General features: G+C 40.5%; 1 protein-coding gene across 1 annotated transcript; it reads right to left on the reverse strand.

Annotated features, from left to right (window-relative positions):
* Positions 1-216: 216 nt before the first annotated feature.
* Positions 217-14,750, reverse strand: rogdi (rogdi atypical leucine zipper). The gene is made up of 11 exons (XM_042505031.1): positions 14,571-14,750; positions 11,586-11,657; positions 9,777-9,859; positions 9,440-9,494; positions 9,278-9,358; positions 7,404-7,499; positions 7,189-7,287; positions 3,665-3,778; positions 3,048-3,097; positions 2,538-2,664; positions 217-2,355 (listed from the first exon to the last, which is right to left on the reverse strand). The coding sequence occupies exons 1-11, from the start codon at positions 14,643-14,645 to the stop codon at positions 2,314-2,316; spliced, it is 894 nt and encodes a 297-aa protein (XP_042360965.1). The 5' UTR covers positions 14,646-14,750; the 3' UTR covers positions 217-2,313.
* Positions 14,751-20,779: the final 6,029 nt, after the last annotated feature.

Below are 20,779 nucleotides of genomic sequence, written 5' to 3' on the forward strand. Positions count from 1 at the left end.
TCAGTAGTCTTTTACAAGCATTGAAAACCTGAAAAAATTGGTTTGATTTCTTTTAAAAACACGAGAAAAAAAAATCATTGATTAATTTGCAAAGATGTGTCCAGCAAATTGCAAAAACATTGGGAAAAGGTGACAAAATTAATAATAATAGTAGTAGTTCTTATTATTATGTATTCAAAATAATGTTATGCCCTTTTCTTTCTCTTTTGGCTCTTTTTTTCTTACCTATCTTTTTTGGGTTAATTTTAGGTCATTTTTGCTAATTTCTTGCTTATTTTTGGTCCATTTCTTGGTAAGTTTTTCATTGCCTCCTTCTAATGTTTTTGAAAGAATTCCAGCCAGTATGCTCAGGTTTCAAAAGGTTTAACCCAGATGTAATGGATATGGTGTTATATTGCACAGTTTTTCTTTTGTGCAATAACACAACCATCTTGATAACTTGGATGCTCACAAGCTGTTAAAATGGGAAACTCTGCCATCTTTCCCATGTGATAAAAGCATGGCATGAGGCCTAAACCCTCACACATTTTAACTGACTTCACCTGTGTGAGATGAAAGAGTGTCTGGAGGGCCGACAATGGAGCTGGTCCATTAACAGGTGATACTGTACTGTCACTGAATGGAGAAAATGTGTAGCCTTGGTCATAAATAGTTCAGTATCATCTGTCAAAAAATATGTTTGTGTCCCTTAAAAGATCACAGTGGGAAATGTTTTCCTCATACTATTGCGCCCCCTCATGGCTTAGACTGTTCCCTCCCAAACACGACTGTTTGCCTTCTCTTTGTGCTACTGTTGCATTCCACACATACTGTGCAACACCTGGCACAAGTCACTATATTCTATTTACTTCTATAAAGTTTGGGGACTTTCAGATTACAGGGACAGATTACAAAAGGATGCTCAAAATCTGTGCAGTAGAGGGTGATATATCCTTTTAGTTCCTAATATACACTGATCAGCTGAAACATTAAAACTGCTGACAGATGGAGTGAATAACATTGATCACCTTTTACAATGCAGTGTTCTGCTGAAAAAACTTTGGGTCCAGGCATTCATGTGGATACCATCTGACTCTACCCACCCAAACACGGTTGCAGACCAAGTACCCTCCCCATGGAAACGGCACTTCCCAATGGCAGTGGCCCCCCAGCAGATCAATGCACCACGCCATGCCCCGAAAACTGCTCAAGAGTGGCCTGAGGAATGTGACAAAAAGCTCAAGGCATCTACCTGGCCTCTAAATTACCCAGTACCCAACCTCGCAATCCACAGGACTCAAAGGACTTGCTGCCAACACCCCAGTGCCAGACACTAAGGGAAACCCCCAGCGGACTTGCATCTATGCCTCAACAGGTCAGAGCCAAGTCTGATCCCAGAAGGCCCCATGGTGGATAAGGGGTACTTCTGGGGTACCAGGACTTCCCACAGATACTGCATTTGGTTTGGTTTGGGCAGATCTGAACACAGCAATTGTACTCAAGTGCTGAATGCACAGAGACCATTTAGAGGAAGTTGTCTTGGTCCAAATTCTCCAGCAGGTCATGATGTGGCTGCTATAAAGCGCACCATAGACTGTAGAAATAATGGACATAGCTACTGTGACCTCAGCCACTGGTTTGAGGATCTCATTCACTGATTTGGACCAGAGCCAGCCAATGATGGGTTAGAAAACATCCCAAAATGGGCCTTGTGATGTCACTTGAGTTCTTTTCTTTGACTTTATGAAGCTCCTCCAGAGCCACAGAAGACTTTTCCACTTCTTAATCATGACCACGAGATTGACTCTGACATGTAAAATTGGTGGAGCGCCCTTCTGAAGAAAGTACGATACAAAGAAAGACAAAAAGATGAGTACACATTGAAACAGCTGTGAGGGAACTCAAAGTATTTTAGGGAATAAAACAGAGACCACTGTGTCCTCTCAGTACTGCTCAGTCTTCCTGCCCTGAGTGCACACATTAATGTTCCACACAACATCACAATTCAGATGACAATTTTGGACCAGAACCAGATAAATACTCAGTAAGTACAAGCAAATTATTCTAATAAATCAGAAACAATCCCATTTATTCATGGAGAAGTTCAAGTCAGTGCTATGAGACGCACCACACAAAGATAAATGTCAGTCAGCTGGGGATATTGATATCTGTCGGGGGTTTGATTGGCTCCTTCAGCTAATCATGCAACACTTGAAACTGAATGACTGGATGATAAATATATATATATATATAAATAAAAATAAAAACCTTCGCAGGATGTCCCTTACACTTATGTGGTTAGTTTGGGTCTGTGGACGATGGACAGCAGCTGGATTAGAAGGGTCTGTAATTCCAGAAACTGGAGAAGACAGATATCTGTGGGGATGGAAAGACAGATGGGCTTCATTAGATTTATACAAAACTACAGATGCAAAGTTACTGATCTACCAACCAGCTGGTCAGAGCATTATTACACCTGCGTAACCATAAACTGCATTCAGGCCAAATTACACAACTGTCACTATAAGATTGATAAGTGACATTGTGTGGTCACCCACCTTGTCCTTGAGCTGCTGGCAGAGCTGCAGTGAGATGGTGAAGAACACCAGCGTGTCATTGAGCCACGGCACCACACACTCCACCTTGTGAACGTGGCTCACCTCAAAGCGGTTGTTGTTGAGCTCGCTGTGGAGGAAAGAGTTCACAGCAAACAGTATGGAGAAATTAAAGGAACATTAAAGATACACATGCTAAATATGGTACAGAGTCTGATAGAGTCCTGGAGTCCCACAATTTAGGACTGATTTCCAAACTGCTCTGGAAAATCAGTGGAGTATTTCTACATGATCAGTAGTGAACTAGTTCTCTACATGAACATCAGTGTTTTAAAATGTTTTATTGTTTACATTTACTTCAATCTATTTATAGTCTGCAACTATGGGAGAAGGGAAGGAGGGAGGGAAGGACAAAGAGGAAATGAGGGAGGGAAGGAAGGATATGGGGGGTGAGAGGAGGAATGAATGAAGGTAGGAATGAGGGAGGAAAGAAAGAAAGAAAAGCAGACTTACAACATGGCTCCGGGGTTGTGTAACACTGAGCTTCCAGCAGGTTTGAAGTTCTGATGCAGAGGACAGACAGGAGACAGAGCGTTAACATGAGTCCCATGATGCTGAGTCAGCCCTCAGACAGAGCAGACTTCAGGCAAAGCTGTCTTCAGGCAGAGCTGTCCTCGGACAGAGCTGCCCTCCGACAGAGCAGCCTTCAGACAGAGCTGCCCTCCAACAGAGCAGCCTTCAGACAGAGCTGCCCTCCATCAGAGCAGCCTTCAGACAGAGCTGCCCTCAGACAGAGCAGCCTTCAAACAGAGCTGCCCTCAGACAGAGCAGACTTCAGAGCTGCCCTCAGACAGAGCTGCTTTCAGACAGAGCTGCCCTTGGACAGAGGTGCCTTCAGACAGAGCTGCCTACAGACAGAGGTGCCTTCAGACAGAGCTGCCTACAGACAGAGCTGCCCTCAGATAGAGCAGCCTTCAGACAGAGCTGCCCTCAGACAGAGTTGCCTTCAGACAGAGCTGCCCTCAGATCGAGCAGCCTTCAGACAGAGTTGCCCTCAGATAGAGCTGCCTTCAGACAGAGCTGCCCTCAGACAGAGCTGCCCTCAGACAGAGCTGCAGACAGAGTCTAACCTTGGTGGTGTTGGGCGGCAGCACGTGCAGCTGGTACACTGTCAGGCACAGTTTGCTGAGGTTGATGTAGAAGTTGACCATGACGTCCCCGGGCATGGGCGGAGTGAACATTTTCTGGTAACAGAGGGAGACAAACAGAGTAAACAGAGCAGCAGAGCTGATGCAGCTGCTTTCATTTCACTGCCATGTTTGACAGTTGGTCCAATCTTCCCATTCAGCTCCATAATGATACATCTTGAAAGAAATTCAGTTGCAACATAAAACTCAGCTCAGTCTGTCCTTGAACCTTCTTTAACATACTTGATTATTTCGCTCAATTAAAAGCAGCCATTTTTAAAGTTAAACCTAGTCAAGTGTCGTTTAAAGTTAATAGTCAAACTTTAAATTGAAGTTTTAAGTTTTGTTTCAGCAGTTTACAGTCGATTTAACATGAAAGCTAAACTGACAATAAAATAGATTTAGAAAAGATTTAAATCTTTTGTCATTTTAAGATAACATGTACATTCGATGCAAAATGACCTAAAGTTGAACTATGATTTAATTGGGTTTTAGAGCCAAAATGTTTCAAAATAAAATGCCTTATATAAGCAACTGATGGGATTCTGTCCACCAAGATGTTGTCAGAGGTTTTTTATTTTGAAAGGGAAGCAGGAAGTTGGAGTAAAACTGCTGTAGTTGTATTTCCTCATCTGTGTCTGGGAGAGACATTTAAACTGCTGTAAAAACTGATATAGAGTCAATATAATCATCAGAACATCATATTCACTGTCTATTTCTGCTTACAAATGCGTCTGAAAAATCTGCGAGCCACCGTTTCTCTAGATGTGCTGCAACTGACACACAGCTGAGACACACTTGACAAGCACTACTCAGGCGCGCAGTGTGAATGCTCTCACTTGATAACATGGGCCTCGAAATAAAAAACAACGTTTGGCGCTGCTCATGCACTGCTGTGTGCTATGTGAAACAGGTCTAACTCACAAAGACCAGCACCAACTGCAACAGGAGGTTACTGTGGTGCTATTCAATGCAACTGAGAGGTCTTTATTAAACAGGTATAATTTCTCTCTCTTCAAAACTGGTGAACTTTGAATGATATTGAATTGATATTGAGTAATATTTTAGGTAAAATCTACAGTCAAAGAGGGAATCAAGTGGGCTGTGAGCTTCTATCGGACTATGATATGAAACAGTTGTGATGAAGCTCAGGATTTATTCATAAGGGCTGCCTTCTTACAAACAGTCTCACTGTATGTCTGTGTAGGTTCTCAATCATCCAGGTCATGGTAATCTGAGGTTGTTTTAAAGTGGCAACTGGACTTGTTGGGGTTTCTTAAAGAAGTTTTAGCTCTTCTCCAAAAGGCTTCTTCAGTTCTAAAAGTTGACTGGCCAAGAGTACTGGACTGGAGTATAAAGCGTAGGTTGACCATTAGTATGCTAATGAAGATGTCACATGACTGTCGTATGCTAATTATCAAGGTGTCACATGAGAGTCCTGTGTTGCGCCAAGGATCTGTACATTGGAGAAACCAAACAACCCCTCCATAAACGCATGGCGCAACACAGGAGAGCCAGCTCTTCAGGTCAGGACTCAGTGGCCCACTTGCATCTTCAGGATACTGGACACTCCTTTGAAGACAGCAAAGTCCGCATTCTGGCCAAAGAAGAGGGTTGGTTTGAACGTGGAGATAAAGAAGTCATCTATGTCAAGCTAGAAAAACCATCTCTGAACAGGAGGAGGTCCAAGACACCATTTATCACACATTTACAATACAGTTCTGGATTATTTCCATCAGAAATCCAAACACAACCACTCTAAATCATGTGACACCAGGGACCCAGAAAGGACCAAGACTGTTTGAGTGTCGTCAATCACGCCCCCACACTACTAGCTGACGACTCTCATGTGACATCTTGATCATTAGCATACTAATGGTCAATCTAGGCGTTATACTCCCGCTTTTGGCCAGTCTACTTTTAGTTCTGAAGAAGCCTTCTGGAGAAGCGAAACGTCTCCCAGAAACCTCAACAAGTCCAGCTGCCACTTTAAAAGAAACTTTGGAAATCTCACTGTAGAAACGTGAGATCTGTATGTTACAGAACATTAATTGTTGGCAGTCCTGGCCAATCCTCTTAATGAAACAGCCGTGGCACCGTGTGTAAAAAAGCACGACCTAAGTCTAATTTTTGGGTCACATGTATGTTGTCAGCTGCTGTGAGATGCTGCAGCCAGCTGTGGGCAACAAACTAAACTGACACTTTCTACCAAATGTGCTCTCTGCAGGTTTCATGAACCAATCTGTGTACTGAAAAATGGGAAAAATCCTAAAACACTTGGAAAAGGAGGGCAAATTGTGCTAAGCTGCCAAACTCTGTTGGTGTGTTGGCGCAATATTATTAGTGCAAATTGCAAAAATTATGGTGCTATTTGCAGGGTCAATCCATTCTTTGTGGATCTGGCCCATAAAGTACATATATGCATTGGTCAGTGGACATATGTCATTTTTATACAGTGATCGCACTATACAGCCACTGAAGTCTCTTATCTATAGCACCCTTGCATTTTTACAGAGCCAGCATGCTGGCATCACGGAAACAAAAGAGGTATAAGGGGTTATATGTCACATTCGAGACAGTCTCTCTGTCTATTGTGACATATAACATACACGTTTTATCAATGCTTTATAAACAATAACAGAGCCATTAACATGGCAATAACAATAATTAACCTTCACTGTTGGCAACTTATCTCAGAGGGTAACATCAGGTTCACACAGGAAACAGAGGTGCCAAACTGAAATTGCTGCTTGCTGTTCACACCAGGAGCACATTTGTCTGCGCTGGTCAGCAGCGATTCTCCTTTTCTGCTACTGTCTATTCACACAGAGAGCTCTGATCCTGTCTCTCTGTCCCTGCTTGCTTGTGTGTCTGCGTCTGTGTGTCTGAATGTGCCTGTCTGTCTCTGTGTGTCTGCTTGCCTCTCTCTGTTTAGGCACAACTGACAAGCACTGTGGAAGCACTGGAAGTATATTTTATTAGTTATTATGATCAAATCAGTTATATCATATCTCATATATACTTTATATTGTATAAAGTATTTAGTCTGTTTTCCTGCCAGATTTGTTCTTGGAAAAAAAACGACCAGACCCTGAAACTGTCACTGTAGATTGTGAGCCTGTTGGGGAGCTCAGGGCCACAACGCATCCAGTGTGAACAGTCTGACTGTGCAATACGGGCACCGAAAGCGAGCCGCTGGTGCTTCATGGAAAATTGTTGCACTTTGCAGCTGTTCCATGTCCAGTATAAACCCGGTGTCAGAAATCCGTTTTCATTTATACTCTGGTGTGTTGAAGCAGAGTGTGTGTGTGTGTGTGTGTGTGTGTGTGTGTGTGTGTGTGTGTGTGTGTGTGTGTATGTGTGTGTGTGTGTGTGTGTGTGTGTGTGTGTGTGTGTGTGTGTGTGTGTGCGTGCACCCACGCGTGTGTGCGTGCACCCGCGCGTGTGTACTGCTGTATGTCCTGTACCATGAGACCGCTGGTGGCCAGCTCAGGCAGCGTCATGGAGGCCGGCGTGGTGAGGCGGTTTCGTGCTCTCGTCAGCTGCAGCATCACAGCGTCCATGAGCTGCAGCAGTGACACAAACATGAAGCTGGGATCAGTGACACGGTGACAGACTGAGATGTCCAGCTGTGTGCTGACAAGAACAGGGCGTGGTCGCCATGACGATACGGAGGACAGACCTTATTAACCTCAGCTCCTGTTTTAAAGTGGTAGCTCTCATCGCGGCTGCTCAGCAGCTGCAGGGCCTGGTTCACATGGTTCCTGGCATCCTGGATCTGAAGCGGGGACAGAGACAGGACACAGGAGGGACTGTGAGGAGGAAAGTAAGACAGGATCTGAGCTTTACCATAATAAGCATAAAAAAGTTACCAGTTTATATTTAAAGCCAAGATAAGAAAGTATGCCAGACTATATTAGACATGTTATTAAAACACAGGGTGAAATCAGAAGATTAGATTAGATGTCCTTCATCTAATCTTCCAAATTCACCATGTATATTAATAACTAAAACTTAATACATTAATAATTATGTGCTAAAATGTAGCATTCTTATGGAAGCCCAGTGTTCATGTTAAGGAGTTGGTTTAGAATTTTTTAATTTGTAGGGGATACTGACATGTTCTCATCACAATTCGTCACGTTGCCGCTTTGCAGCCGATTTCTGCATCTACATATTATGCTGTAGTCTGCGTCTGCTGTTGATGTTCCGAGATAAAAGCACATGATGAAATTACACAGCAACGAAAGCAGTTTTAGGATTATGCAATGTCATGGAGGCACATGGTAAGATCTAGAAAAATAAATGTAATTCAGACAGGAATGGTAAATGCACAGCACTTGTATAGCGCTTTTCTCGTCTTTTGACCACTCAAAGTGCTTTTACACTACATGTCACATTCACCCATTCACACACACATTCACACACTGTGAGCAACTGTGATCTGATCTGCTGCTGCACACAGCGTGATTGTGCAGACAGCAGTGCACAGTTAAAGTTGGATAGTTGGAAAGTGTGAATAGCTCTCTGTGGCTGTTGTCGACTGTTCCATTACTCCCTGCAAGATTTCAAACGGATCCTCTGTCAAAAAATGCTCAAAATGACCACATTGGTAGTGCTAATGTCACTGATTAACACATTGTATTTCCTGTGACGACTTCATAATAGAAGTCAACTCATGTTTCTCCAGGTCAATGCTTCTAATGTGGAGTTGCAGCAGTAGGAACTTCATACAGCATTTTTTTCTGCAAACATTGATCATAAAAATGTAAATGATGCAATCATTGGGGCATAGGCTCAATCACCTTTGTGTTAACTCATTTGTGGACAGTGAGAATATGCCTCAGTCAACATTTCTACTATAGTAGTCAAAAAAGTGGGAAAACTCTTTCTCTCTAACTCTTGCTAAGGAAAAGAACTGATTCCTTACAGTGACAACCAAATGTAACTGTTTTGTTTCCATTGTTCTGGAAGCGTCACACTCTTACGCCTCATTCCCACTGCACAAAAAACCTGCTAACACCCGCTAACATCTGGCTTTTTAATGCCATGGGAATGCGTACAATTGGCATTCACACCTGGGTCAAATGACTCTGCAGTAGACACAGGTTTTTATCAGCTTCGATCGGCATTGATGGGAACACATCACCCGGGTGAACACTGTGAAACACTGACCCAAATACATCTGCACCGAGTTTGAAAGGGGGACTTCATAAGTTAGAGATAAACAACGAAAAGAAACTACTGAAAAGTTATTAAAGATCTTTGTTCCTGCTGCTGCTGTCAACTGTTTACCTGCTGTCCTGCCTGTCCGTGACATTGCACTGACTCACCAACACGACAACGCATGCGCGCGCGCGTGCGCGCGCACACACACACACACACACACACACACACACACACACACACACACACACGCACATGCACGCCAGCTGACAGAAAGTCAGACTAACTCTCCAGCTGTAAATTCAGTAGCAGTGGGAATACAGCCATTTAGCGGGTAAAAACCTACATGCACCTGCTAATTGCGGTGGGATGAGGTATAACATACTGTACCTGTTGCAGTTTCCACTGCTTGTCCTCTCTGAACTGAAAGTGCAGCACTTGGCTGCTCTTTGCGACCTTCAGGTTTATGTCCTGTTGAGAAAAGCAAAACATTAACAAAGGGACATGTTTCTGGTAAATGAGTGTTTGTCAGTGAGAAGCGGACTAACTCACAGCCTGAGTCAGAGCCTCTCCCTGCAGAGTCAGCACCCCCTTCACCTGATCCATGCTGCGAAACAACACAGCACAGTTCAATGTCAACATCAGAAGAGGAACAAAAGGAAAGACATTACAATGTGTGGAGGAGAGCACCTGATCTGAAAGATTACAACACAAAGGAAATGACCAGCGCAGTCACTCACTGAGCATCTAACAGCCACTTCCTTCCCAGGAAGACTGTTGTGTAACAGCCTGGACCTCCTGGTATCGCCACAGAGCAGCTAACCATTGTAACACAGTAACTATAGTTAGAGTTAGAGCTATAAGAAAATGGTCAGAGGTGGAGCATTACGTTGAGCTGCCAAGGATGAAGTTCTCCTGTTTGAGCTGACTCTCCAGACCCGGCGTCGGCATGGAGAAACGTCTCGATGCCTCCTGTTGAAGACACAGCAAACTCACTGTTAGAATCACATCTCATCACTATGATGTCAAGTCACTACCTTTATGGATACCGTAAAAACTTTAATTAATATTCTGGGCTATTATTTGCTTAAACCACTGAACTTAACAGGCTTATATTTGGGACAGGCGACTTTTTTTAAGCCAATCACAGTGTTCTACATCATCTAAAGTGGACTTCAGTAGAGCCACGCCCCCTTTTTTAATGTTTGATGCTAGAATGGATCGTCTGGAAGAACCATGGGAAGGACGGGGGCGGGAACTCCGCTGCACGTCAACAAATGCTCACAGCGGAGTCATCCAATCACAGCAGCATGTAGTTTGGGGTGGCTGTGGCTCAGAGGTAGAGTGGGTTGTCCTCTAATCAGAAGGTCAGCGGTTCAATCCCCAGCTCCTCTGGACAACATGTCATCATGCATGCTCCTGATGCTGCGTCATCTGTGTGAATGATTACTGAGTAGCAGGTGGCACCTTGTACGGTAGCCTCTGCCACCAGTGTGTGAATGTGTGTGTGAATGGTTGAATGTAACAATGTAGTGTTAAAGCACTTTGAGTGGTCAATAAGACTAGAAAAGCGCTGTACAAGTATGGCCCATTTACCATTAGTTTCTGGCAGATTTTTTTAAATGGAGGACTTTGTCTGTCTGACTGCACCGATATATAGCCGATATATATATATTCATATAGTAACGACATAGACTGCACATGCACAAATGAAATGTTTAAATATTCATCCTGAATGTCCAGACCTCTTTTTAAATCAGCTCAACTGCAGTTACAACATCAACGTGTCACAAAACATCCATTTGTTTAACCACTTTAGTAATTTGTTCAGTTGACGCAGAGAGAGAAATGATATTTAGAGTTGAATGTGCTGCATGTACGAGGAGTTACTCAGAGCACAATGATGAGTGTCTCTGCCTCCTAACAGGTAATGTAGCTAGTTAGTTACAATCTGAGGTAGCTTTACTTGGCTAATTCCATTGGACTACTTTATACTTGTACTTCATTACATTTCAGTGGGAAATATGCTACACTCTACTACAATAGATTTGTTTGACATTAATTTAGTCACTTTTCATGGAGATTTAACTCAGCATCTTTCTGATTATGTTCACAGAATATTAATCTGTGAAGGTTTGCCACATACTGTTTTCAGGAAATACTTGGGGAAATTAAGGACATATTGAGCCATAATGACAAAAAACATTTGTAAAAATTATGTATGTAATGCATTTCAAAGTATCGATTTTGTCATTGATTTGAGTTCATTATTCATGAAAAATAAATAATGTCTTTTTTTTTGTAGAATTTGTTTTTACAATTTTTTACAGTGATACCTACATTGAGATTCTTTGTATATTGGAACTGACAAAAAAACCCAAATATAATAAGTCATCCCCATCAAAAATAAAATTTGCTAAAGATTTATGAGTGTATTTAGAGTCTAAATCCATCATTACAATATTTATTTTGTTTTTGGAACATAATTGGGTTCTGAACAGGTTAAATCAGACACGACACGACTGGCACCTGCTGAAAATCCGGTACAGCGGAGAATGTGTCAATGTACCTGGAACCATTTCTTCATTTCTTTATTTTACTTGCGCTCTGCCATTGCTGGGAATGACACATTAATAGTGTGATGTTGATTCAAAACACAGCACGCAGCCCTAAATGCAGATGAAGGTTTAACTTTTACCTTGAGGACATCCTGGAGCTGCTTCAGGACAGCATGCACCTCCTCTTTCAGCAGCCAGTTGAACTCCTCCTCCTGCCAAAAGTTTGCATAAATATTTAACCCTTAGGGCCCGCTTTAATATCACACACACTCGTTTCAGTATATATATGTATCATGTATACTCGTAACACTTCAAAAGCAAGGTTTAAAAACTTTATACATCATTTTATTTTATATTGTCTTTGAGCTTATTTTTTAAAATCAAAAATATTCATTAGTTTTCAGAATTCTAACCCTTTAAATTCCTCTTTTTTCATGATGCCACTATGTTTTTAGATGAAAAAAACCCCACAAAAATGAGATGTTTTCAACATACTACTTGCAAAGTAGAATTTTTTTGTGTTGATGATCACAGCCTGGGATATGTCAGTGATTAGCAGCAACACTGATTGTGACAGTGCAGCTAGAGGGAATAGCATGTATTATCTTCATATGCCAAATATGGTAAAAACGACATAATCGGGTGGAAAATGGTCAAAATGACCAATTCTAAGGCAAAAGAAAGAGCCCAGAATGACACCCAGAAATATAACAATTTTTATTTTTTGATGGCTGTGGGATCAAAAATGTCAGTTTGAATGAGTTTCAATTGAGCATTTTCTGACCTTAAGAGTCTGAATGTAACAATTTAGTTTCCACGGTGTATTTTAGACTTATTATAGGAGCTGAGCTGGAAATTCCAAGATTAAACAAAAACACACAATTTGGACAAAATGTATGCAATATGCATGAACACAGCCAAAATGATTAAAAAAAAAAAAAAAAAAGAAGAATGAAAAGCACGTAAAAAGTTGCCAGTCCCTAAGGGTTAACTCGGACAGTAAAATAAGTGCAAACGATAAGAAACATCAAAAACATTCTGCTCTTTGTGCAGTTGCTGCAGCAGTTATAGTTAGCCCAAAAATAATGCAGTCTGATCCATCAGCCCGGTGATAAACACAGCCTCAAATGTTCAGTTTTTGTTTAAACTGATTGAGAGACGTGTTAGACTAAGGGCGCGCAGGAGGAATATTACACAGTACGTCTTAGCAGCAATACATTTCTTAACTAATGAATCAAAATGTTTACTCTCCAAGGTCAAACATGCATGGAGGAGGATTCATTTCCCAGAATCTTGTATCAGAGCATTTCCTGACTGAGGAGTGCTGACTCACAGAGCGCTCCCTCCTCAGTTAACTCTGAGGTCCAGTCAATGTGGAGACACAGTATTCAAGATCACACCAATAAATCATAGATTGTAAGATAAACATTTACATAAATAAATACAGACAAAATTTGTCATGTCTGTTTATTTTTGTATTCCTCCCCCTTTACCCCTCAATAACAGAGATTATTATGGGTCAGTTTTAGTTCATTACCATAGTTTTTATTCAAACTGTGCTTTTTCTAACCTGTGTCCTATTGTACAATATGTTTCCCAAATACAGTTTTATTCCATAATGCTGCTTTTCCTCGCAGTCTTTGTCGATCTATGTAGAAAAAACAGGCCCATTCTGTTATGTGACTGGCTGCTGCTTTGGTCTGAATGAGCAACAGCCAATATATATAACTGTCTCTGCCCTGCTGTGAAATCCAATTTTGGAAAAGGTTATTTTGAAATAAAAACTGCTGAGGTAAACTCTGTTACTGAGAAAGGAAGTATGTGTTTTTAGCATTTCATATTAATGAGCTGAATATTAAACATATAAGTATTTCACAATTGTATGGTTAAAAATGCATTCTGTCTCTACTCATACTCTTATTTATTTCAGTTTTTAAAAATATTCATATGTTTGAGAACTTTAAAACTCTACTGGTAAAGTACTCTGACATCACGTTACGCTTGGCATCAAGCATTTTTCCAGCCTGTTAACTGTAAGTCATGTCAGCTTTTCATCACTGATAACCATTTTCTGAGGCGTATCATAATATCATAAACTCTGAATGGAGTTTTCAGTTCCTCCAGGCAGCCACTGGTCTTTATTTGGTCATGCTGTTGCAGTAGAACATTTCAGATTTCAGGGGATTAGCTTGGAATGTGATCATGCTGATCGTTTTTGATTATCAGTCATCATGTTAGATCATCAATGATCGTGTTTGATTATCACAGCCATCGTATTGATCAATACAGTGATTGTTTTTGATTATCTCAGTTATAGTGCTGATCATCACAGTGATCATGTTTGATTATCAGTGATCATGTTTGACTATCACAGTGATCATGTTTGACGATCACAGTGATCATGTTTGACTATCACAGTGATCATGTTTGATTATCACAGTGTATGATCATCACAGTGATGTTTGATCATCATAGTGATGTTTGATCATCATAGTGATCATGTTTTCCACTGTGATCCTATTGATTAACACAGTGATTATGTATGATAGTGATCGTGTTTGATCATGACAGTGACCACGTTAGCGTGTAGTGTTGTTAAAAACACATTACTGCGTGTGATTTGCAGCAGACACAGGCCCTTAGATGGGAAAATGACTGTAAATACAGATTGGAGTAAATTTTCAGTGACAAGCATGGAGACAACGAGCTCACTTGGTGGTCGGTAATGTGGTAATTTGTTATGGTCGCTGCATGTTTACTAGTTTCTCTATTTCACAGTGTTTTACACACACACACACACACACACACACACACACACACACACACACACACACACACACACAGGCCTGTTGTCAACATCCTCACACAGTGACTGTGACAGCCCAAACCCTGACTACAGCACCTGCATAGTAGCGCGCGGATGCTTCTGTCCCTGTCGGCTAGCAGCAGCTAAACAAACAGCTAAACAGTTAATGATAGCTTGGTGCAGCTGAAGCTGAGTTATTTTACATTTTATCAATATCAAACGCCAACACGTTCTAATAACAGACGGCCCGGTGAGTCGGCGGAGCAGCTAGCCTCAGAGGCGGACAACAGAGCGTCTCTCTGCCCGCTCAGCAGCTTACCAGCACGGCTCTCTCCACCTGGCTGGCAGCGGACATCTTGGGCAGCTCGGACAGAGACCTCTGCGGGTTCAGCATTTTGTCCACAACACAGACGGAGACACTCGATGAACACGTTAAAACACCGTCCTGTCCCCGGGATAAGGAGCTCTCACTACCTACTGGATTAACGGAGGATGTGCTGCCTTCAGGTGCTGTTGGGAATAAAGAGAACGCTCACAGGAACGACGCGAATCAGCGATAAATACACAGTGAGAGGAATTTGTTTTGCCTTTTACGAGATACACTTGAATGCAGCATTAGTCTGGTCACACGTTCACTATTACTGCGGCCACGCCCACTACTCCTAATGTGGGAATATGACTTCCGGCCCGCGTCACACAGGTGACACGGAAAATGTTGAAATACTCTGATACTCAGTTTAACCCTTTATAATCCGTGCATGGTTTATTCAGAAATATGGGAAAAGGCAATGAGCAATTGCAAGAAATTAGTAATTTAATTATGACAATAAGGCTATAGATATAGTTTTCCCCTAGATTTTTTCCCCTGGCTTTTTTGAAAATGATTTTCTAAATCTAATTTTTGAACCATTTATTACCAAGTTGCTCATTTTCTTTTCCCCCATGTTTTTCAAAGAAATTCAGCAATTTTGAAATGTTAAAAGGTTTAAATGCTTGTGAAAAGCAGCACAAGGAAAGTGATGCAGCTCCAGGTTTCAAGTGGTTAAGGAAAAATAATTAATATTTTTGTCACAGTAATTAAGAAATGCAATAAAGCAAAAAATTATTAAAAGGTACAATAAAGTTACCTGAAAATTAGTCAAAGAAGAGGACAAAAAATAAAATAAAATAAAATAAGGCAAACGCGTGCTATAAATTATAATAATTCATAAATAACATAATTTAAATACGTGATTATGGTAATTGTCATTTTCCTCTAACTTCTTAACTTTTTTTCAGAGACATTTTGCCTTAGACATTTTCACTATGTTTTTAAAAATAATTTTCTAAATCTACTAATTTCTTGTTTGTGAAGCATTTCTTACCAAGCGGCTTTGTCTTTTTCCCATGTTTTTGAAATAAATCACACTAATATTCTCAGGATTTAAAGGTTTAAATGCATGTAAAAGGCATCTAAAAGCACCATAAGAAAAGTGATGTCACTCCAGATTTTAAAGAATTAATATAACAAAAAAGTATAAAGCTTTTGGAAAATTCTGCAACTTTCTTCCCTGAATGCTGATTGAATATATCCTTTTTTGTATGCTTGTACCCTTTTTATCCTTCTTTTAATTAGTATTTTCTCTTTATTTTTTCTACATATTTTCTTGTGTGCTTATTTGTAAATATTTGTTTTGTCATCTGTATTCCTCATAAACAGCCTACCTGCATCTTTCAGATCTGTTTTTTAAATCTTTTACCTGACGTTTCTGTACATGTTCGATTTCTCAATTTAAAAGAAAACACTGATATTCTTTAAAAAGTGACGGCGAAATAGATGTAAAGCGGTCTTTTGTGATTTGCATCCAAAAATCTATGTATTTTGGTCTTGTAATTTTACATATGTGTTGTGCAAGGATATGAGTTGATATGAGTGATTTATAGTTGACGACTGTTTGTTCAGATTAGAACTATTTACGATAGAAATATTATATTTGGGTGCTGTAATTATTGTGACAGAGATAGTAATGCATTTTTCCTTATTGACCCCTTAAAGCCTGGAGCGACATCACTTTCCTTGTGCCGCTTTCCTTTGCAAGCATTTAAATCTTTGAACCCTGAGAAAATTTAACTTCTGTCAAAAACATGGAATGTGAGGGAATGCAAGGGGCTGGCCTTTGGGTTCAGTGTGCAGCTCAAGGACACATGGACATGAGGACAGGAGGACTGAACAGGTAACCCTGTGGTAACGGCTTGCTCTTCTTCCTGAGCTGTGGATGCCATGACAACACATGAGCAGTGATGACACATGCATACATGTCAGTAATCTGGAGAGGATTTATTAAACAGCACAAAAGTCTTGATATTTCCACATGTACACAAAATCATAAATATCCCCCAAAACCAAAGTTCCACCCTCCTTCCTTTAACAGGATCCAAGTCATTTCAATGCGATAATAAGCCAGATTATAGAAACCACATATTAATAAACCATTTACACTTGAACTCAATAATCTACAGTATTAAGAAACGAAGATGTTAGACAGCTGCTCGGTAGAGTCCTTTTCATCACAGCTACTGTCCATATAAAAGAAACCCTACGCAACCTAATGTGCTATTTACATCTGTCTTCTAAAAACTGCTCTTTACACTAGAGTGTTGAAGGGTCAGAGAAATCAAAAACCTTTCACATCATTTCTTTAGCAAACAGAGAAAACTTTCAGAATGGGACGTTGGATTTTTTACAAGAAACAAAATGATTCGGTTTTATGTGAAACGCATTCATGTACAGTTTACACTGATCCAAACCGAGGGCCAAAGAAACACCATCAACTAATTATTTCCTGCATGGAAGCCGTTACACTTTGTAATGCTGCACACACTCCTGCCTCCTGTGTGTTCACGTCACACTGTGCGGGTCATCAGGGCCTGCTGCCACAGCTGCTCATCTTTGAAGTCACATTCCACATGGCCACAGTGGGGTCGACTATTGATGTGCTATTTCTTCTGAGGATAAAGATTTCACATTACTGCACTTACTTCCAACACCATGTGGGACAGACAAGAGCCCAAAAATAAACCCACATCCTCTTTGCATCTAGGCTTGTGCAGTATCCCAGGGTATTCAGAAATCCTGAAGGTATGTTTTTAAATACAGTCATAACTACAGATGCTCTTCTTTCTATTAAAATCATTGTACATAGTGCACAGCATGCACCACCAGAGCTCAGCCTCTGGTCTCTACAGGCGTAACAAGCAGCTGAGCTGAAAGTCACAGCTACACATAGTAGTGGAGGGAGAAGTTACAGGACTGTAAACAGCCGGTGGCCTGCAGGCATAGAAACTGTGGAGAACAGCAAGTTTTTTACATCTAACTTGGTGAATTACCGATTTATTTTGAACAAACTGAAGCTGGTGATTGTTGGAACAGTGGACTTACTGACTAGATTACAAGCAACAGTAACCTTGATGGTTTGGGGGAGTTTTATTTTGTTTCTGTCAAGTTTGAATGAAGTGTCTTTTGTGAGTTAATGAGGCAATTAAGTCTTGTCAGTCTTTTGTGACCAAGACAAAGTTGAGTTTAATAGATGGGCAGCTGTATTTCTCTGGTGAGAATACTACTTTTCATAACATTTTGAGCACTGATATTGTGTATTTACTAGTCGGAAAAGCAAAAGTATTACCACCCAAGCCTAATTGCACCAGCGAATTTTTGTTAAATCAGTCAAATTTGACAGAAAATGAACATGAATAGTATAAAACCCAAAATCTACTCTGCAAAATATGCTACCTGATGCCTTGAGCTGAGATTTCACACACTGTGCTGGATCAGTTTTAGTGGTGGAAAAGAGCCCTCCAATAGTCACCAACAGATGAAAGGGATAGTTCAGATAATCTGGGGTTATACCAGGTGTTTATCCAGTCAGTGTATTACATATGGTAGATTGTAGACGGGTCAGCAATACAATTTTTGCACCTAATAAAAGTCCTGAGTGAAAAAATCTATGACAAATTATGTGCACGCTATATTGAGATTATTTTTACAGCTTTCTGTCAGACACCCTGTTTTAATGCAGAAACCATGCACAGCTTCAGTTTCCCATCTGTGCTCTCTGTAAAGCCACCAGACTTCACTGTGAAAAGCAGGAATTTAAGCTCACTGAACGCAGGAGCTGCAGGTCCATCGCTACTTCGATCAGATAGTCAGTGTTATTGTGTCTTTGGTGAATCTAAACTAACCAGTTAAAACGTCAAAGTCAAATATGACTTTTAAAAATGTAACTGGTTATAGCAGCAGTAGACCAGCAGCTCCTGTGTTCAGCGTTTTGAAATCACTGTTTTCCTCAATAGAGTCTGGCTTTGAGGAACATGATAGAACTGCTTTATCAGAAATCACTGACTGACTGAACATTGAAAAATACTCTCAATATAGTGTGCACTGATTCCTTTTTAGGTGGGACCTTTGTATGTGGTGAAATGTATGCATATATGTGTTTTATTGCTCAGCAGTACATTGCTTAGGTTTTGTGTCGAGTGCCAATCTGTTTGTCCAAACTGGGGGCGTGCCAACCGACATCTACTGTAGGTTATACACAAAATCCAAACTATCCCTTTAAAGCCATGTTGTCATCAGAATTCCAACAGATACAGAAACTCAGCTGTTTCCTCTTATCAGGTAAAAACACCTCTGGCTGAGCATGCACAGCTTTGCTGCATCATTTGCAGCTGCATACTTGTGCAGAGTGTGTTAGACTATGTAGTAGAGGTCTTCCCAGGGCCAGGTCTGTACCAAATACTAAAAACAGACTAATAACCCTTACCTAATATGCAGAAATTGATTTTGAAACATTGGAGAAATGGCTTGATCTCTTTAAAACAAACAAACATGGAAATCAGCAATGAGTAATGCAAGAAGAAATTACCCAAAAAGTAGCAAGGAATTGGTAAAAGGTACAAGAAAATTGTGGCAAAATAAAAAAGATGAAAAAGAAAGGAAAAAGAGAAGGAATTGACCTAAGAGAATTGCTTAGAAAGCTATAATTCTGAAAAATAACTTTAAATATATTTAATTTTGATAATTATGAATATAGATTTTCCCGTGCCATCATTTTCTTCCCTAGACATTTTCTCTTGCTTTTAATACTTATCTAATTCTACTGATTTCTTGCAATTTGTGGGGCATTTCTTACCAAGTTGTCTTTAGCCTTCTCCTCATTTTTTTGGGAAAGAAATCAAACCACCACATTTGCTCACAGTTCAGAATTGCAAGTTTCTGAAAGCAGCACAAGAAAAAAGATGTCATTCCAGGTTTCAAAGGGTTCATCAAATTATGATCATGATATACAGCATATCCAGATTGTTAAGAGGTGTGCTTGGACCCGTTCAGGTATTAATGTATTAGATATTCTGATACACAGACCTGACACCTGCAGCAACAGAACTGGACTCTGCAGAAGTAGGACCTCATCAAAAACCCTCCTGCAGCATTCACACTATGAACAACAAAACAACAAGCTACATTCATGTTCAATGGAAGCCTCAACTTTTTTTTAGCGCTCCGGAGATACCATGATGCGTCAACCAATCACATGCTTTTGTTTCTAGCTGTGATGTTATTTAGCATGGTTAGTTGGCACTACAGAGAAACCCAGTGATGAGTCCTAAAACCTAGAAACAAGTTAGCATTTCAACATTTCTGGCTCCAATAGGTGTTTTTGAATGTGTTTTTGGTTAGAAGCCTGAAATTAGGTCTGTGGTTAACACAAGCTTTAGAGATTTTCACATTTTGTTCTACAACAAACAGCCCGTCAGTAAATAATTCAATGTGAACTCTGAAGTTTTATGTCTTGAAAAAGGCAGTTCCTAACAAGTGGCTGAATGAGGCTACAGAACGTTATCAAGCTGAACACAGCTTTTATTGGGACAATACTGTGGTTTGTCTATAGCCTAACATTAGCTTCTTCTTCTATGTGTGACTGCATTTAGACTTCAAAAAGGAGGATTATCTTGCTTAACATAAAACATGCAAGTATTATAAATGTTTGTTTGCCACAGAGCTTTTTTCTGCAATGGTCCAAAATGCAATTAAAAGATCCAAGGTGGTTTCTGTAAGGGAACCGCAGTGAGGCAACTTCTGCATCCGCCTACAGAAAACCATCATCTCTGGAATACTTGCAAGCTTTATGTGCATGTGGTGCACACGGGAAGACAATGGGCGATGAAATGCGCTGTTAAAATGAAGCTCAAACATTAATCAAAAGCACAGACATTATTAGGACTATATACAAACTTTAGATGACGTTAAGTCAAGGTGCTTTGTAGCAAGTCGCACACACAAACAAGCTTGTGGCAACGTAACTGCGGTACCGAGCGCATGAGCAACAATGTAGCTGCTAACGCTGTTGTGATGTGGTTCATAATGTGAACACAGCGCAATGAGGTTATGAGGCAGTTATGGACATAAACATTTTAAAGTTAAAACATGTTTTGCAAAGTTCCTATTTTCAACAAAATGCATTTTTTAATAGCAATCCCCCTCATTTTTTTATT

Source organism: Plectropomus leopardus, chromosome 17 (assembly GCF_008729295.1).
Source record: "Plectropomus leopardus isolate mb chromosome 17, YSFRI_Pleo_2.0, whole genome shotgun sequence".
Classification (NCBI taxonomy): Eukaryota; Metazoa; Chordata; class Actinopteri; order Perciformes; family Serranidae; genus Plectropomus; species Plectropomus leopardus.

Bases quoted from the DNA above. Each gene is read 5' to 3' on its own strand.
- rogdi (XM_042505031.1), bottom strand. From the start codon at position 14,645: ATGCTGAACCCGCAGAGGTCTCTGTCCGAGCTGCCCAAGATGTCCGCT. The intron at 7,288-7,403 runs GTCTGTCCTCCG...TCACTGCTGCAG, and splicing joins CAGGAGCTGAGGTTAATAAG to CTCATGGACGCTGTGATGCT. The intron at 2,356-2,537 runs GTGGGTGACCAC...CCATCCCCACAG, and splicing joins GCCAGCAGCTCAAGGACAAG to ATATCTGTCTTCTCCAGTTT.